Here is a 15,178-nt window from a genome sequence, read left to right as displayed (position 1 = left end):
TCCTACATGATATTAAAATAAGTGCATGATCTTTTAGTTTTTATTTCAATTTGAATGTTTTATATTAGATAAACTAAGTTCAATGAAGTATTAAGAAAATGATGAATTTCATAAAGTCTAATTAAATATTGATACAAAAGTAATTTTATGTTTATAATGTGTGTGTAGTGATATGCATTATATTTATATAAAAAATAAATAAAATCTATTATATCTTTATTATGATCTCACAATTTACAATCATACAACCTCTTCACCAAGGTAAATCATTTACAAATAAACACAAAAGTCTCCTCGTACTTTAGATCCCACGTTAGTTAATTGGCGGTTTCGTTATTGTACAATAAAAATTGGATAATGAATTTGTGATTTCTAGAAATAGTAAATAAAACCATAGTTAGGAATAAATTAAGGAGACAGATGCATGGTGTGAACAGAAGCTGCCTTGTCTTCCATCCATTTACTTAATTTGAAGCTTTAAGTTTGAAGCAGTTAAGGAGGGAAAGTTTCTTGAGCAAAAAGAAACTCTTCTTCTCCCCGGTCGATTCCTCAATCTCCCAACCACTAGAGGAGACCGGAGGAGGTTGAATGAGCACTGGAAATGAAACTCTCAAGAAGCTTTTCGATATGCGCCCCAAAAATCATTAAGAAAATCCCAAACCATATCAAAAAATCATCCTTCTCCAGATCCTTAAGCTGTCATATTCAGCATCATTCCAAGAAGCCATTGCTAGGTTCCGGAGAGACCTCCGACGGCGCCGCCGCAAGGAACGCCAAGGTTCCCAAAGGCTTCATCGCCGTCTACGTGGGCCCCGACTTCCGACGCTTCATCATTCCGGTACGGTTCTTGGCCATGCCTGACTTCACCGCCTTGATGGAATCCGTCGCCGAAGAATATGGCTGCGATCATCACGGCGCCATTCACATCCCCTGCGACGAAGACTATTTTGAGCAAATTTTGACCTCCTGTTCCCACCGAAAACGGGCCCTCCTTCCTCCTAAGAAACTTTCCGACATCCCAATCATAAGTAGCCATTGATCCATTCCTTCGCACACTCCTTATAACAAACCACAACAACGAAGTATTGTATACATACATGTATATACTTTTATATACGTATGTAATATTTTCGGCATGCCCTTCAATTTTTTCATTGTGATGCATGATGAGTAACGCAAGTTGGATTAATTAAAGTTGACAGCGGAAGTGTTGGATCATGCACGAGGGGCACAAAGGCTAATTAATGTTTGTTTTCAATCCTACCTCTTTTCATTTGGGAATCCTATCTCTATGGCAATCAAGATCACAGAATATCTATTGCACATTTTATAATTTTGCATACATTCATGTACATATGTCATAAGAAACAAATAGGAAGACATCAATGTATATGTTATGAAAATTGTTAATAGGGAAATATAACCAACACATGCATCTAATCAAAACTAAGCAGCACTTTGCACTACTTTATAATGAACTAGAACTAATGCATGCATGTGTTGATCATCACAAAAGGAGAATTGATATCTATGTACAAGTTTGAGGATGATGAGAGGGAGTAACTTCACAATCTGATCAGTAAAATGGTGGGAAATCGAAAATCTAAATGTGAGTCTAAATCTTACACACTGTGTTAAAATGAGAAAATTAAACATATGTAAGAATGAAGACCCATCAACCTATCGTCTTAAGGTTTTGAGTCAGAAGTGGTGTCAATCTCTTATGTGTGGATTGTTGTTGTCCTCCACGGACTTGAGTATTGTCTGGAAGACTGATACATGGCATGGGATTTTGAGCACACCCTCTTGCTGGAAACCAAATTCATCTTGGGCTTGTTGGAGCAAAATCTCAAAAGCTTGGTGTCTGAGATAATGCGTGGGAATGATGAATCTCTTGAGCTCTTTCCCTACACAGACAGCGAGGAAGCCTTTTGGAACAATGTCTGCAGTGTTGGAAGCAGAAGAAGATGTTGCAGCTTTCTTCCACTTTCTGAGGATCTGTTGAAGCCTAACCACTTCACGGATCTTGTTACACTTCTTTGAATTTGATTCCATCATATGTGTGTGCATTCAAAGTGAAGAGTGATGATATGAGTTTATGTAGAGATGTAAAATTTATAATCAAACTCGGCCTCAGATGCCAACTGCTATATCAAAATTTAATTCATGCACACATCATATTTTATTCTACAACCAATAATTTTTCTGCGCAGTACAGATAATCATTGAGATAGAGATCAGCTGCAGGTGTAAGAATCAGATCCATAAATGTTCAGTTTGTTTGAATCGGTTTGCTTACATTTAAAATATTTTTCTCACTATAATTAGAAACTCATACTTCAAATGCACTTCAAACAACATGTTTTTTAGGTTTCCATGCATTTGTTTTAACTTTTCAAAGTAATCAGAAATTGTAAAAACAAAAATCAAAAGCTATTTTAATTCAATAGTTTCTTTAAAACATCAGAAATTAATATATACAACATCATATATATATATATATATATATATATATATATATATATATATATATATAACTGTCAATCAAGGTTAAGTTTTTTGTTTGAGTTATCTGAATGTAGATAACTATTTAATGGCAACTTGAACATATGATTGGTGTTTGGATGCTTTGAAGATCGTGGAAGATGGTACTCTGTGATTTTGCATGTGACTCGTCTATTTGTTTATGAAACAGACACTTAAGCCAGCATGTTGAAATTATTTTATCAATAAAAAAACGAAATACAAACATAGATAGATATCATGAATATTTGTTAAGAATTTTGAAAACCTTATCAAATTCAAAGGTATTTCAATTTCATGATGATCAAGTGAGAAAATAATAATGAAAACATTTTTATCAACCTATAACAAGCCAAAGAAAAAAAAACAAAATTTAGCATTATCTTTAATTAAAAATCTTTTAATTAAAAATCACCCATGATGCAACATTTAAAATATTAACTTTGTTACTCTACAATTATCATTATACTACTTAATCAATTATTAATTCCCTACAAAAATAAACTAAATCGTGTTATTAAACTCTCAATTTGTTCCATTAAATGGTCAACTTTAAGGTAACTCTAATATTATTTATCTCAATTAGTGTTAGTAAATCACCCTCTTACAATTTATCAATAGTTAAAAAGCATTTATGTTAACTCACTTGATTATCCAATTCTTAATTCTTTGAATAAATAAACTCGAATCCCTTATTGAACTCTGTTTCCTGCATAATCCAATCAAATCCTAAGATTGAAGTGTTTTATTTTTAACAAGTATTGGTTTGAAAGCATTCTTTAATGACAATATACATTAAAACAAAACAAATGACATGAGTTTGATTCTAACTACATTCAACCCTAATAATAAGTGATTAGTTAATCTTTATTCTTATAAAAATATAATTTGTTAAGTAAAAGTGTCATATAAATACTTAGCACGTGTTTGTTTGATTTATCGTGATTATTAACTTATATCACAATTATCTTTGGTTTACTCATTGACAAATAACATTTCCAAAACTATACTATAATTTTATCTTTTTATAAATTAATTTTTTCTTGATAAAAGTGTAGATTATCAAACCTTAACATAACTCAAAGTTTATTAGATATCATAGCAAACATATTAACATTTAATATTTTACTTGATAATTCAATAGAAAAAAAAAATACATCGCATCCTCGACCAACAACAACAAAAGTAGTATTTTTGAAGGTTATATTAAAAATAGAATAGTAAACTCCTTAAATAATAAACACATATTTTAAGAAGAAAATGTGTAACATTTTCTTTCCATGGGAATAGCTACTTATTATTCAAACTTGTGCGTGTTTTTGAATTAATAACACCAGTAAAAAAATTAAAAATGCTTGACAATGATATTTGTTGAGATTATTTAATTTAGTTGGTTGAAGTTTTATACCTTTTGGCATATGTTTAACTTTTTTACAAACATTTATGTGTTCTTTTTTCAACATGATTCATTTCGTATCAATTATAAAATTTTAACTATTTTTTATGGGTTTCGAATCACTTATGTCTAAACATATTTAATTAAAACTCCACTGCAAAACCCTTTTTTTAAAAAAAAGAAAGAAATTACTTGTATTACTTCTCCAAATATTTAGAGTAAAATAAAATTAAAAATGAGATTACAAAGCACAAAAGGCTATCACAAAAATGAAAAATTATTCTTATACAAAATTTTAAAACCAAACGTATATTTATGTTTAGACTCACACAAAAAGCATCTGAAAATGAATATTTTATTGAAAATTTATGAACATGTGTCACTTTTGTTATTACGTATAGTAGTTTACATGTTATACTATTGACATGTTAATATATTTTTAATAATTGATTAAATAAAAACTTAATAATACATATATACTACAATCACAGTGTCAACTTTAATCCCAACTACTACTTTTTTTTAGCCTCTCTATTCTCTTTTCTATTTTTTCTTGCTTCTTCTTCTTATTCAAATGTTTTCAGGTTGATATTCCACCTTCTTCTTCATTGCAAAAAACTTCACCACCTAAAACTTTACTGCAAAAACATATTAAAAAAGGCATGCAAAGAGGATAAGGAGAATTTTGAAAGAGACAAAAAAGAATGAGTTTTTGAGAAGAGGTGTTCACTCATATCTCCCAAAGGCCAAAACTTTTAAAAGGAGCTAAGTTCCGATTATAGATTTAAAAATTTAAACATCACTCTAAAGTCTCAACACAAATCATAACAAAATGTTTTTAAAATAAAAGTTTAATTTGTCTGAACAAGAGACTCATAATTTCGTTTCACTGTTGCATGTTTTCACCAAAATTCTCGACCTGTAAATGAGATCTTGAAATGAAAAAATTGTAGAATATTCATTGAATATTTTTTAACTCTTATAATTCTACAAATATAAAATATCATGGATTTCTTGTTATTTTTATATTTTACTGTTATTTATTTATAGTTTATCAAAATATTGACCCAAAAAAAATTAATATTCTTAGGATTGTAAACAGTACACCTAAATATCAAAATTTATATATTCAATAAAACAATTTGTGAGTTTATTAACATTAAAGTAGATGTGATTAAAGATGAACTATTATTTTGACTCTCTATTCCCAAGTGACCAATCTTATATTGATTCGTGTGCAATAGCGATAACCATTCTTGAATTTGTTGAATGAAGACAATAAATAAATAAATAAATAAATAAATAAATAAATAAATAAAATAAAATAAAATAAAATAAAGAAACCAACTTATCCTTCTAACTTCTAAACCCGCACTAACCTACGATTAACACGTTGACGTGGCAGCGTGGCAGCATATACGATGAAATTGCTATTATTGTTATGATCATTGCACTACCTACTTCTACTTTTACAATCTAATCTTATCGCTTCTCAACCTTATAAACATGCAAAACCCTTATTATATTTTTTTATTCTACTTATTTAATTTGTTCTAAATGCTAACTAGACGAAAATATCGTACACACTTGTGTATTATAATAATGCATCTTTCTAGATATTCTTTGAGATACATTTTAGAAGAATTGATTGGTTACTTCTATAAGTTTAGGTTATTTTTGTTATCTTAGAAAATAGTAGGAATATTTATGTTTTATATAAACAATTAATGAATTAATGTTAATATGGTGTGTCAATAATATTGTCCCTTGTGACGTAAGAGAGAATGATAAAATATAAAAAATGTCACATAGTTAATGAGTTGTAATTACGTGGGAAAAGGGCGTGGAAGCAATAAAATGGTAAAAAAAGGATTAAATTTTAATATTTAATTGCAAATGGGTGAATGGAAAGGAAAGCGACATTTTGATGCGAAAATACGAGTCCGCATTTCATCCGAAGCAAGAGCGATAAGCCGGCGAGATTGCGAGATCGCGAGATCATCTCTCTATAAATACTCGCACTCATCTCGTTGCAGTGTGATAGGGGGAAGAAGAAGAAGAAACCCTAAGGAAGCAGAACCTGTTGTGTTCAGAGAAGTCAAAAACAACGAAACAGAACACAACAACAACAACATTAACACAACACAACAACTTTAACACAACAACTTTAACACACGACGCAACAAAATGTCTTCCTCCAACACTAACTCTCACTCTAAACCTCAACCTCAGGCATGTCTTTTTCCTCTCGTTAATATCTTGGATTGCCTGCGCTACAAAACGATTTTTTGTTAATATCTTTTCTTCTGTTTTTTCCATTCCTTTAGGAAGGAAACATGGCATTGAAAACCCATTCTCCGTCTCAACCGCACAGCAACAAGCATGGCCATGGGGTCTTTGGAGACGTCTACACCATCACCAAGGACATGCACACCGATCATCACAACCCTTCCTTTGATTTTCAAATTCGCCTTCCGCCGCTTCCAGTTACCGTCCCACCTATTTCTGTTATCCCTCTTGTTATGCCCACCTTCTGTTTGTTTAAATTTTTTTTTATGTTTTTGTGTTTTCCCTTTTCAGAATTTCCTGGGCTCTAGAGAGGCCCGCGAGTTTTTCAGCGGTGCCCTTGCAGGGGCAATGACAAAGGCGATACTTGCTCCTCTTGAGACCATCAGGTTCGCCCTTTTTCCTTCTTTTCTTGTGAAATCCACCTATCTATTTGTTGTTCCTACCTGGGTACCGAGCGGTCTGATACAGTGGTATTCATGTGTAGTGATCTGTAAACTATGTATGCAGGACAAGAATGGTTGTTGGTGTTGGATCCAAAAATATTGCTGGTAGTTTCGTAGAGGTTATACAGCAGCAGGGATGGCAAGGATTGTGGGCTGGAAACATGATCAATATGCTTCGTATAGTTCCAACACAGGCTATTGAGCTGGCCACATTTGAGTGCGTCAAAAGGGCTATGACATCCCTGCAAAACAAATGGGAAGAGGATGGCCACCCCAAGCTGCAGATAGGTTTCATCGATTTCAACCTTCCCTTGTCTTGGATTTCACCAGTTGCTGTCGCTGGTGCCGCAGCAGGGATTGCAAGCACACTTGTATGCCATCCCCTCGAAGTTTTGAAGGTATCTTACGGAAAAAGAAGTAATTGATCACATCAGATATATGTCAAATTGAATGGACTATGTGTATTTGTTTTTTACTGAAACATGTCAAATTATTTATGCTTGTGTTCTTTTTAATAGTGACCAGGGCTTGAAAGTTTGAACTCTTTCTTTCTTTCTTGTCTTTTACTCTTGTTTAAAATTGCAATTGTCTTCTGATTTTATAACAGGACCGGCTAACCGTTAGTCCTGAAATCTACCCTACTTTAGGTATTGCGATTAGAAATATTTATAAAGATGGTGGTGTTGGCGCCTTTTATGCTGGTATCTCACCAACACTGGTTGGCATGCTTCCATACAGTACATGCTATTATTTCTTGTATGATACCATGAAGGATTCTTACTGCCAGACCAAAAATAAGAAAACTCTAAATCGTCCAGAGATGCTTGTGATTGGAGCTCTTGCAGGTTAGAGAATCTTTAGTATTTAATGATATATGTTCTCCTTTCTTGTTGTTCTTGGTCTTGCCCTGTTTCGCAGTCACACCCATTGAATATGTTATGCAAAACTAGTCATTCACTAATTGATTTATTTCTTGTTTTCTTATTGTAACCCAAAGGCACTTGATGAGAGAAAGGGCGTGAGTGTGTTAATAGATTTAATTGGATGTTTGATTTTCCCGGAAGTGTATTTGCTAGTGTCAGTTCAGCTTTGTTTGATAGAGGGAGATGAAATAGCTTGGTGAGAAAAAAGGAAAATAGGTGAGAAATAGAGTGAAAGAAAGATTGGTTGGTTGGAGAAAAATAGAGTTGCAATGTGAAAAAGCTCAAATGAAAGAAAATGAATAAGTAATCAATTACATTATAATATAGTTAAGTTATTCTTGCTTGTCTCTTACATGCAAAGATTTCTGCAATGAAATAAAACTGTGCGAACCCACACTTTCTTTATCTCTTTACTCACAGGATTCCACTCTGCCGAACTCCTGTTTTCCTCTGTTTCTTCGCCCATCCAAGTTTTTCTATTTGATTTCACTGTTATCAAAATGCACCTCTTATGCTGTCCCAATCTAACTCTGTCTCACATGTTGAGCCTGAACATTTTGTACTTGTTAGTTAGTATTAATGATTTTTTATTTTGATTTCACCTAGGTTTTACTGCCAGTACAATTAGTTTCCCATTGGAGGTGGCCAGGAAGCGACTGATGGTGGGTGCTTTGCAAGGTAAGTGCCCACCAAACATGGCAGCAGCACTTTCAGAAGTAATTAGAGAAGAAGGTCTGAAGGGTCTGTACAGAGGATGGGGTGCAAGCTGTCTAAAGGTGATGCCATCCTCTGGTATCACATGGATGTTTTATGAAGCATGGAAAGATATATTGCTTGTCCAGAATGGAAACCCATTTTAGGTTTGTAGTCCTAAGAATTCTCTGTAAGAACGGTATAACCATGGTGGGTAAGGAAAACAAATTATTTAGGCTAGCTCGTTGGAATGGTCGCATGTACTAACGAATGAGTCGCCTAGCTGGTAGGTTTCCAGATTTTGATATTGATTTGACAAAGATTCTTGTCGAAGAATAAGGTTAAAGAATGAGTTCGGGAGAAGTTTCCTATGTTCATCGTTTCTTTCCATCCCAATCACAATCACAACGTTTCTCTCCATCCCAATCCCAATCCCAATCACAACCACAACGTTCATTTGTCACCGAATTGTTTCACTTGACTTCAGTGGGCATTAGATGCGCATTATTAAATATTTAACTGTATTACAGCATCTTCAATACAGACTTATATGCAAAATTGTAAGTTTAAGACTTCGATTTGATAGCACGACAATAATTTTAAATTTAAGGTGTTTTTAAATAAGATCTTGGATTATTATAATAAAAGTTACTTTTTTTGTATAAAACCTATTATTGTATTAGAGATAATAGAAAGAAAATTAAAATTCAATATTTTTAGGTTGAAATGTATATAATGTATTATGTATTATTAAATTAAGTTTTTTATAGTAATGTTCTTAAATTGTCAAAAAGTAGACATGAAACATTAAAAAGAAAATGACAATATGAATCTACAAATATGAATTAAGATTTATGTTATCATCTCTGTATTAGAGGTAACCTTGTTAAAACTAATAGATACTCTTACAAAGCATAGATAAATAAATACGTACACTTGTATAATATAGAGATCTAGGTAATATTGAATCTAAATACAGCTTTTAGTAGGCGCATGGTATTAACATTAGAATTGGCTATATCGATTAAATTTATTTATTTTTAATTATGGGTCCCAAGTGTGAAAATTAATGATTCTAAAGTTAACATCATCAGATTTAAACATGTAACATGTATGAGATAGAAAAAAAATATATTACAAGATAGTACAGAGAGAGTGTATCCTTTGATCTGATGTAAGTAAGGGTTTGCACAACAATAAACAACAAAAAACTGGCCTAGATAACTCAAGAAGGTATTCTGCATATAGAGTATGCTTGCCAATTCCAAAAACTTCAAAGGCTACTTGGTTTGCCTGTCTTTACTCAAAAACTTCCAAAAATAGGTGATTGTTTGATATACTACAATTGGCTTCAATCATGTATTATTATATTTCATTTATTGTGATATTAATCTGGTGTTCTTGTTACGCCAAAAGTTGCCTTGAAAAAGAAGGCTTATTGACCAGTTTAAAAAAATTGATGAATCAAAATAATCAAAACCAGTAAATAAGACCCATAAGTTTTATATAAGTTGAGCTTATATAAATTGGAATACTTGAAAACGAAAACAAAAAGGAAAAGGTTTAACTGAGAAGAATACTTGAAAACATAAACCCCTTTAAAACATCATAAGTTTTGTTCTAAAATTATAAAAAGTTGAGTGAACATTTGAAATATTAAATGACATTGGCATGAACCTAAACACAGCTTTGTACACTGCATAACAAGGAGTTGACATCATCAAGAAATAGCAACATGGTATAGAATATTGCTTTCAAAAGCAATGTTCTGAAAATGTCTTGAGAACATATACATCGTATGTACAAGTAATTCAATTCAGTGCAATGCAAAGCTAACCTAAATGATTGATAGGGTGATGTAGTTTCCAATGTGAAGCCCATAAGGGGTTTGTTACATGATCGTGTCTTGTTCTTCGCTAATGTCATTTGTTCTTCCGAAGAACCAGGCCAGGGCGGAGCGAATTGATTGAGAAGACTCTGCGAATGTGTAAAGACAGAAGAAGCATAGCCCTGTGCAAAGAAAAAGACAGTGAGAATGGTTTTGTTGACAGGGATGAAGAGGGGAAGCAGAGAAGGAGTGGTTACCGGCATAGGCAACGGTTATACCAAGAGCGAATCTTCCGATTGCAGAGAAGAGATAGAGGGAAAGGATGACCTTAAGAAAGAGCCTCTTGTCGTGGCCGGTGGCGGCGACGCGGAGGACGGACTCGGCGGCGCCGACAGTGTTGGCTAACCACGCGACAATCGCATTGGCGGTCTCCTCGGAAATCTGCCACTCGAGGGGATCGACGGGAACCCTAACAGAAAAAAAAAGAAACCCTAAACCTAAGGAAAAAGTAATTTGGGAAAATGGAAATGAAAGAGAGAAAGACACTGACTGTATATTCATCTGGCGAAAGAGAAGACCGAGAATGGCGAGGGAGCAGAGAAGAACGATGAAGACGTCGGAGAGAAGAGAGAGAAGAGTAGAATTCCGATAGGCGCAGTGATAGTACACAAGACTCCCAATCACCAACGCTATCATCGCTTTTCCTGTTCCTTCTCCGCTCCTCCTTCTCTCATCCATCATTTTTTTTTTTTCTTCTTCTTTTTCTTTTTCTCTTTCTTTTCAACCCGCTTCTTTTCTTTTATTCCCATCCTATCCTTTTCTTACTCTCTTATCCCTAACATAACACATTTTAAAAATCATTTATTACAACTAAACAATTATCTAATTTTATTTTTTAAATAATCTTTTTTATACTAAAGTTCATGCTTTCATATCACATTGTATTACCAAAATGTGAAAAGAGACACATCTGAAAAAATCAGAGCAATGGTGGATGCTGTCACCACAAACCCGATTGTTTTCTTCGCCTGTTTTATCTTAGCATCCAATGATTTCAGACCAAAAAAAATGCATTTTTATAAACATTAAATCGAGTCTAAGAACCAACAACAAGAACAATTCGTGAAAACTATGTTTGTTGTTGTTATATTGAGTTAGTAGTTACAACAACTTGGAAACTCAGAATTTTGACAGAACAAGAGTATGTACCCACATCCATCCATACACATACATACATTTTAGATAACAGACAGAAAACCATTCATTCTTGCTCTCTCATTGTCATACAGTATTCCCGAATTCATCACAGATTCTAGATGACTTGTGTTGGCAATAATTATCGATCCAAGGAGAAAGAAAGAACTAAAGTACATCCGACAGTGATCTGAACCTAGCAAGGGAACAAAATGGGGCATGGATCCCTCTCTAACCTACCATTTGATAAATCCAGTTTTTTCATCTTTTCTTCACACCAAAACAGTTGCTCCCTGCTCATCCTCGTCATTCTCAGAACCCTTGATACCATCTTCACGTCAACAAGCCCAAGCAAAAGCTGAATGTCCTCATGCTTTTGTGGCCAACAATTCTTCTTCCAACCTTTTTTCTTTCTCCGCAGTTCCTTCAGCTTCACTACTTTCTGCATTTACAAGACAACGAATTTTCTTAGTCTTACAGTTACTATCCATAACTACTGCCAGGTAAAGCAAAATAAATAATCAATTGGATCCATATTTGGTTGCAGTATAATCAATTGGATCGGTAAAAATTTCTGCACACAGTATAACATGATTGGCTCGCCTTAGGAATATATTAAAAAGTTCCTTGACCCACCTATATGTCCTAACCTACTACATAAAAAACAAGAAACAAGGAATAACCATTCCTAAACTTTAATTAAAAGGTAAAAATAGCTCAAAAACATTAAGCTGAAACAAGGGTTGATAGATTTGCTGATAATAATCGATATTAGCATTTTCCTACCAGAACAAGCATATTAAAGAGCCATTTGAAGCAAACCTTGAATGTCAACCACACAACATTTCAAATAGACAACGAGAACTGAAGGAAAAAGATGGGAGGTAAACTTTGGTGACTACCAAGTCTAAAAATCTAATAATTGGGAGGGCCAATGCCCGCCAAGCTAACTAGTTGTCTCTGTGCTTCAAAAGTTTACTAGTATATTATATTTATCACAAGGAAAAGTTCTAAACTTACCTTTTCAAGAGTTGACTGAATCTGGTGTAGAGGAGTTGCTAGCTGGTTGTGATTTCCAAACAGGTTGGTGGTACCACTAGACTTTTTCTTGTCCCTTTTCAGGAAAAGATGGAATGTGAGGATAGAGCTTTCAATTATCCTGATCAGATCAGGAGCAAGAACTCTTATCTCCGAATCATCAGTCAATTCATGATCTGAGCCTGAATAGATTCATAAAGTTGAGCACTTATAGTCACACCAGTACAAGCATAAGCACAAGAGTCACAAAATTAAAATTACATTCATTGACAAGCAACCAGCAATTTATTAATTTAATTATTATTCAGTGGTATCCATGACACTCGAATGATTTTCAAGAAATTCACCTCGTATATTAGGAACCTGAAGCAGTTTAGGCAGTTTGTTCCTAGTGCGAGCATATATTTCAGCTCTACGGCCATGCTCAAAAGGTTCATTTTCTATAAACCTTTGTAATAAAACCTGGAACTGTTGAAACTCTTGTGCACTGTGGTTGTAACAGGTAGGATTATCATGTTGCCAAGATATCTTCTGACTCATATGAGAATACTGACAATGAAGTGCCTCCCAAGTCAAACAAATTTGACCTACATATGCTGTTTCAATGTCCTGGTAGGGATCATTCTCTGGCTGTTGAAGATGTTCAGTCTCATCATCAGGTTCTTCAAATCTTTTTAAGGAAAGACAACGAAGAGGAGAAGCCAGTTTTTTTGATGCAGATCTAGGAGATGGAGTTGAAGTATGCTGTGAACCTGACATAGTGAGAAAGTGCAGCATATCACAAAACCCGACAACCACAAATATAACAGAAATACTACATTTTATCAGCAATTACAATTTGCACATGATAAAAGGAAGGCAATATCATGGTTTCTATCTCCAGCTAATATCTTTGATCAATTGAATATAATCAGGTCATCGTTTTTTTAGCAGAGAATTTGCATATAAAACTAGATCATGCACATTCAACCGTTGAACACATATGCACATTCTTTGGGTTTGTGCTTAGGATGATGAAAAGTAAGCTAAACTGAATCCAGACATATAGCTAAATCCATGCTTACAAAAATGGAAGCTTTTCTTTGGTTTAATATTGTTTTTTTCCCAAAAGAAACATTTAAGAGTCGATTTTCATCAGTCATGCATTGTTGTCCTAATCATGCATCATGTGACAAGTCCAGACAAAAACACCTAAATGTACGCAGAGCAGAAACTGAATTGGCATTCCCAACCACTACTACTAGCTGCATATGAAGCATACGGAGATGACATCATGAAAGACTAAATAATTCGTTTTCTTTTACCGCTCGCTTACCCCCACAAAAAACCATAGCAACAATAAAAATCTACCTTTGCCAGCTTCTCTAAGCTGTTGAGTGCTCATCCGATCAAATAACAGCATTCTTTCACAGTATTTTTCAAATACAGCATCGAAACCACGCCACCATTGCTGACCTTCTGCCTCCACATCCCTCCATTCGTTCGAGCTTGTCTCTCCCTCTTCCTCTTCATCCTCCCCTTCCTCCGGGCAGGAATCTTCTTCAGGAATCAACACCATAAAACTGTTTCTTCTCAATTCTTTCAGCCTCCTCTTAACCTCATTGGTAATAAAATCATCGTCATCCTCGGCTTCACCAGCAGAATCTGCATTTCCCGATTTAGACTGATCAGGACCGTTAGCGTTGAGCTTTGGTTCCTCTGGCTCAGCCACTGCCTTGTCTGACAAATTCTTTTCACCATCCGCTCTCGGAGATTTTCTGAACTTCTTCATTTTCAGAAACTCCATGCTTTCCTAAACAGACTATTCGACGCTCAGCCCAATATTTTTAATGTTTGACCAAAACCCACAATCAAATCCAATGGAAACACCAAACAAATATAAATAACTGACCCAATAAATAGTAGTTTAGCTCTGCGACAATCAGCAACAAAACGCAGCAGAACTTATGCGGAAGAAAAGAACCTTTATTTAGCTTGTTGTAAAGGCAAAACCTCCTAGATTCCGTACCAAGTTCCAAGACATCAGTGATGAAATGGCGAAACCAGCATATGGCACCCTAGATAGAAACGTCACTCCTTTGAATTCAAATAGATAACGGAAATGAATCAATCAGTAGTGGAGTAGCAACCATTGGAAGAAAAAAAAAAGGAGCAAAAGTGGAACGCCCCTTGATAGAAAAGGTGATAAAAGGAAAGTAGTGTCATTATGAACCCCACCCACCAAAAATGCAATGCAATATCATGGTCTATTCTTTATACCTTTGGCAGAAAACTAGGAATGCATTGAGCATGAACAGAGATCAGAGCTACCGACAGGGCAACCTCTCTCCGTGGGTATCACCTACATTCAACTTCTGAAACTCATCAACAATAAACAGCGTATGACTAAAATGTCAGATTTTTAGATGATTATGATGATGATGGTGATGATGACTAAGATAAGATGCACACACACCATAGCTAGTACCAATTCCAAAACTAAAAAAAAAAAAAAAAACATGCACTGCATTACATACACACATGCAATGCATATATGAAAATGACCAACAAGGCAGAAAAAAAAATGCAACATTATTTTACACTGACCTGAGGATTTGGGAAAGTTGATATGAAGATCAATGTGACAACATAGGAGGAAAGCACCCAGAAGCCGAAACAGAGAGAAAGAGAAACCCTAAGCTCAGAGAGAGCCGAAGAGAAGATTGAAAATAAACAAAAATGCAATAAATGTGAGAGAGAGTGCAGAGGGCAGAGAGCAGTGTGCAGTGAGCAGTGTGTTTTGTTTTGTTTGATTTGATTCCATTTCATCTCTCTCTCTTCCCATTTCATTTTCCTTCCATTTCCCAATACA

At 34.4% G+C, this 15,178-nt stretch overlaps 4 protein-coding genes across 7 annotated transcripts; 2 read left to right on the top strand and 2 right to left on the bottom strand.

Moving 5' to 3' along the window:
- Window positions 1-601: 601 nt before the first annotated feature.
- On the top strand, window positions 602-1,039 carry LOC114165672 (auxin-responsive protein SAUR24-like). Its single transcript, XM_028050240.1, has one exon. It carries the CDS (start codon window positions 602-604, stop codon window positions 1,037-1,039), a length of 438 nt encoding a protein of 145 aa, XP_027906041.1.
- A 4,813-nt stretch (window positions 1,040-5,852) lies between these two features.
- LOC114165093 (probable mitochondrial adenine nucleotide transporter BTL1) lies at window positions 5,853-8,687 on the top strand. The gene is made up of 6 exons (XM_028049749.1): window positions 5,853-6,151; window positions 6,247-6,405; window positions 6,500-6,594; window positions 6,716-7,049; window positions 7,259-7,496; window positions 8,181-8,687. Exons 1-6 carry the CDS (start codon window positions 6,107-6,109, stop codon window positions 8,432-8,434), a joined length of 1,125 nt encoding a protein of 374 aa, XP_027905550.1. The 5' UTR covers window positions 5,853-6,106; the 3' UTR covers window positions 8,435-8,687.
- Window positions 8,688-9,939: 1,252 nt separating this feature from the next.
- Window positions 9,940-10,872, bottom strand: LOC114167199 (reticulon-like protein B22). Its single transcript, XM_028052206.1, has 3 exons — window positions 10,646-10,872; window positions 10,353-10,564; window positions 9,940-10,277 (listed from the first exon to the last, which is right to left on the bottom strand). The coding sequence occupies exons 1-3, from the start codon at window positions 10,834-10,836 to the stop codon at window positions 10,159-10,161; spliced, it is 522 nt and encodes a 173-aa protein (XP_027908007.1). The 5' UTR covers window positions 10,837-10,872; the 3' UTR covers window positions 9,940-10,158.
- Window positions 10,873-11,214: 342 nt separating this feature from the next.
- On the bottom strand, window positions 11,215-15,178 carry LOC114166051. Of its 4 annotated transcripts, none has more exons than XM_028050701.1 (7): window positions 14,914-15,178; window positions 14,587-14,668; window positions 14,219-14,403; window positions 13,678-14,128; window positions 12,675-13,079; window positions 12,310-12,509; window positions 11,215-11,731 (listed from the first exon to the last, which is right to left on the bottom strand). In XM_028050701.1, exons 4-7 carry the CDS (start codon window positions 14,111-14,113, stop codon window positions 11,486-11,488), a joined length of 1,287 nt encoding a protein of 428 aa, XP_027906502.1. In that variant the 5' UTR covers window positions 14,114-14,128; window positions 14,219-14,403; window positions 14,587-14,668; window positions 14,914-15,178; the 3' UTR covers window positions 11,215-11,485. The 4 variants fall into 4 exon arrangements, with proteins under 4 accessions (XP_027906502.1, XP_027906503.1, XP_027906505.1 ...); XM_028050702.1 differs by having other exon boundaries at window positions 13,678-14,119; XM_028050704.1 differs by having other exon boundaries at window positions 14,219-14,384.

Source organism: Vigna unguiculata, chromosome 10 (genome assembly GCF_004118075.2).
Source record: "Vigna unguiculata cultivar IT97K-499-35 chromosome 10, ASM411807v1, whole genome shotgun sequence".
Taxonomy (NCBI): domain Eukaryota; kingdom Viridiplantae; phylum Streptophyta; class Magnoliopsida; order Fabales; family Fabaceae; genus Vigna; species Vigna unguiculata.
Note: the sequence above shows the minus strand (reverse complement) of the source record. Positions and strands in the feature narration are given on the sequence as shown.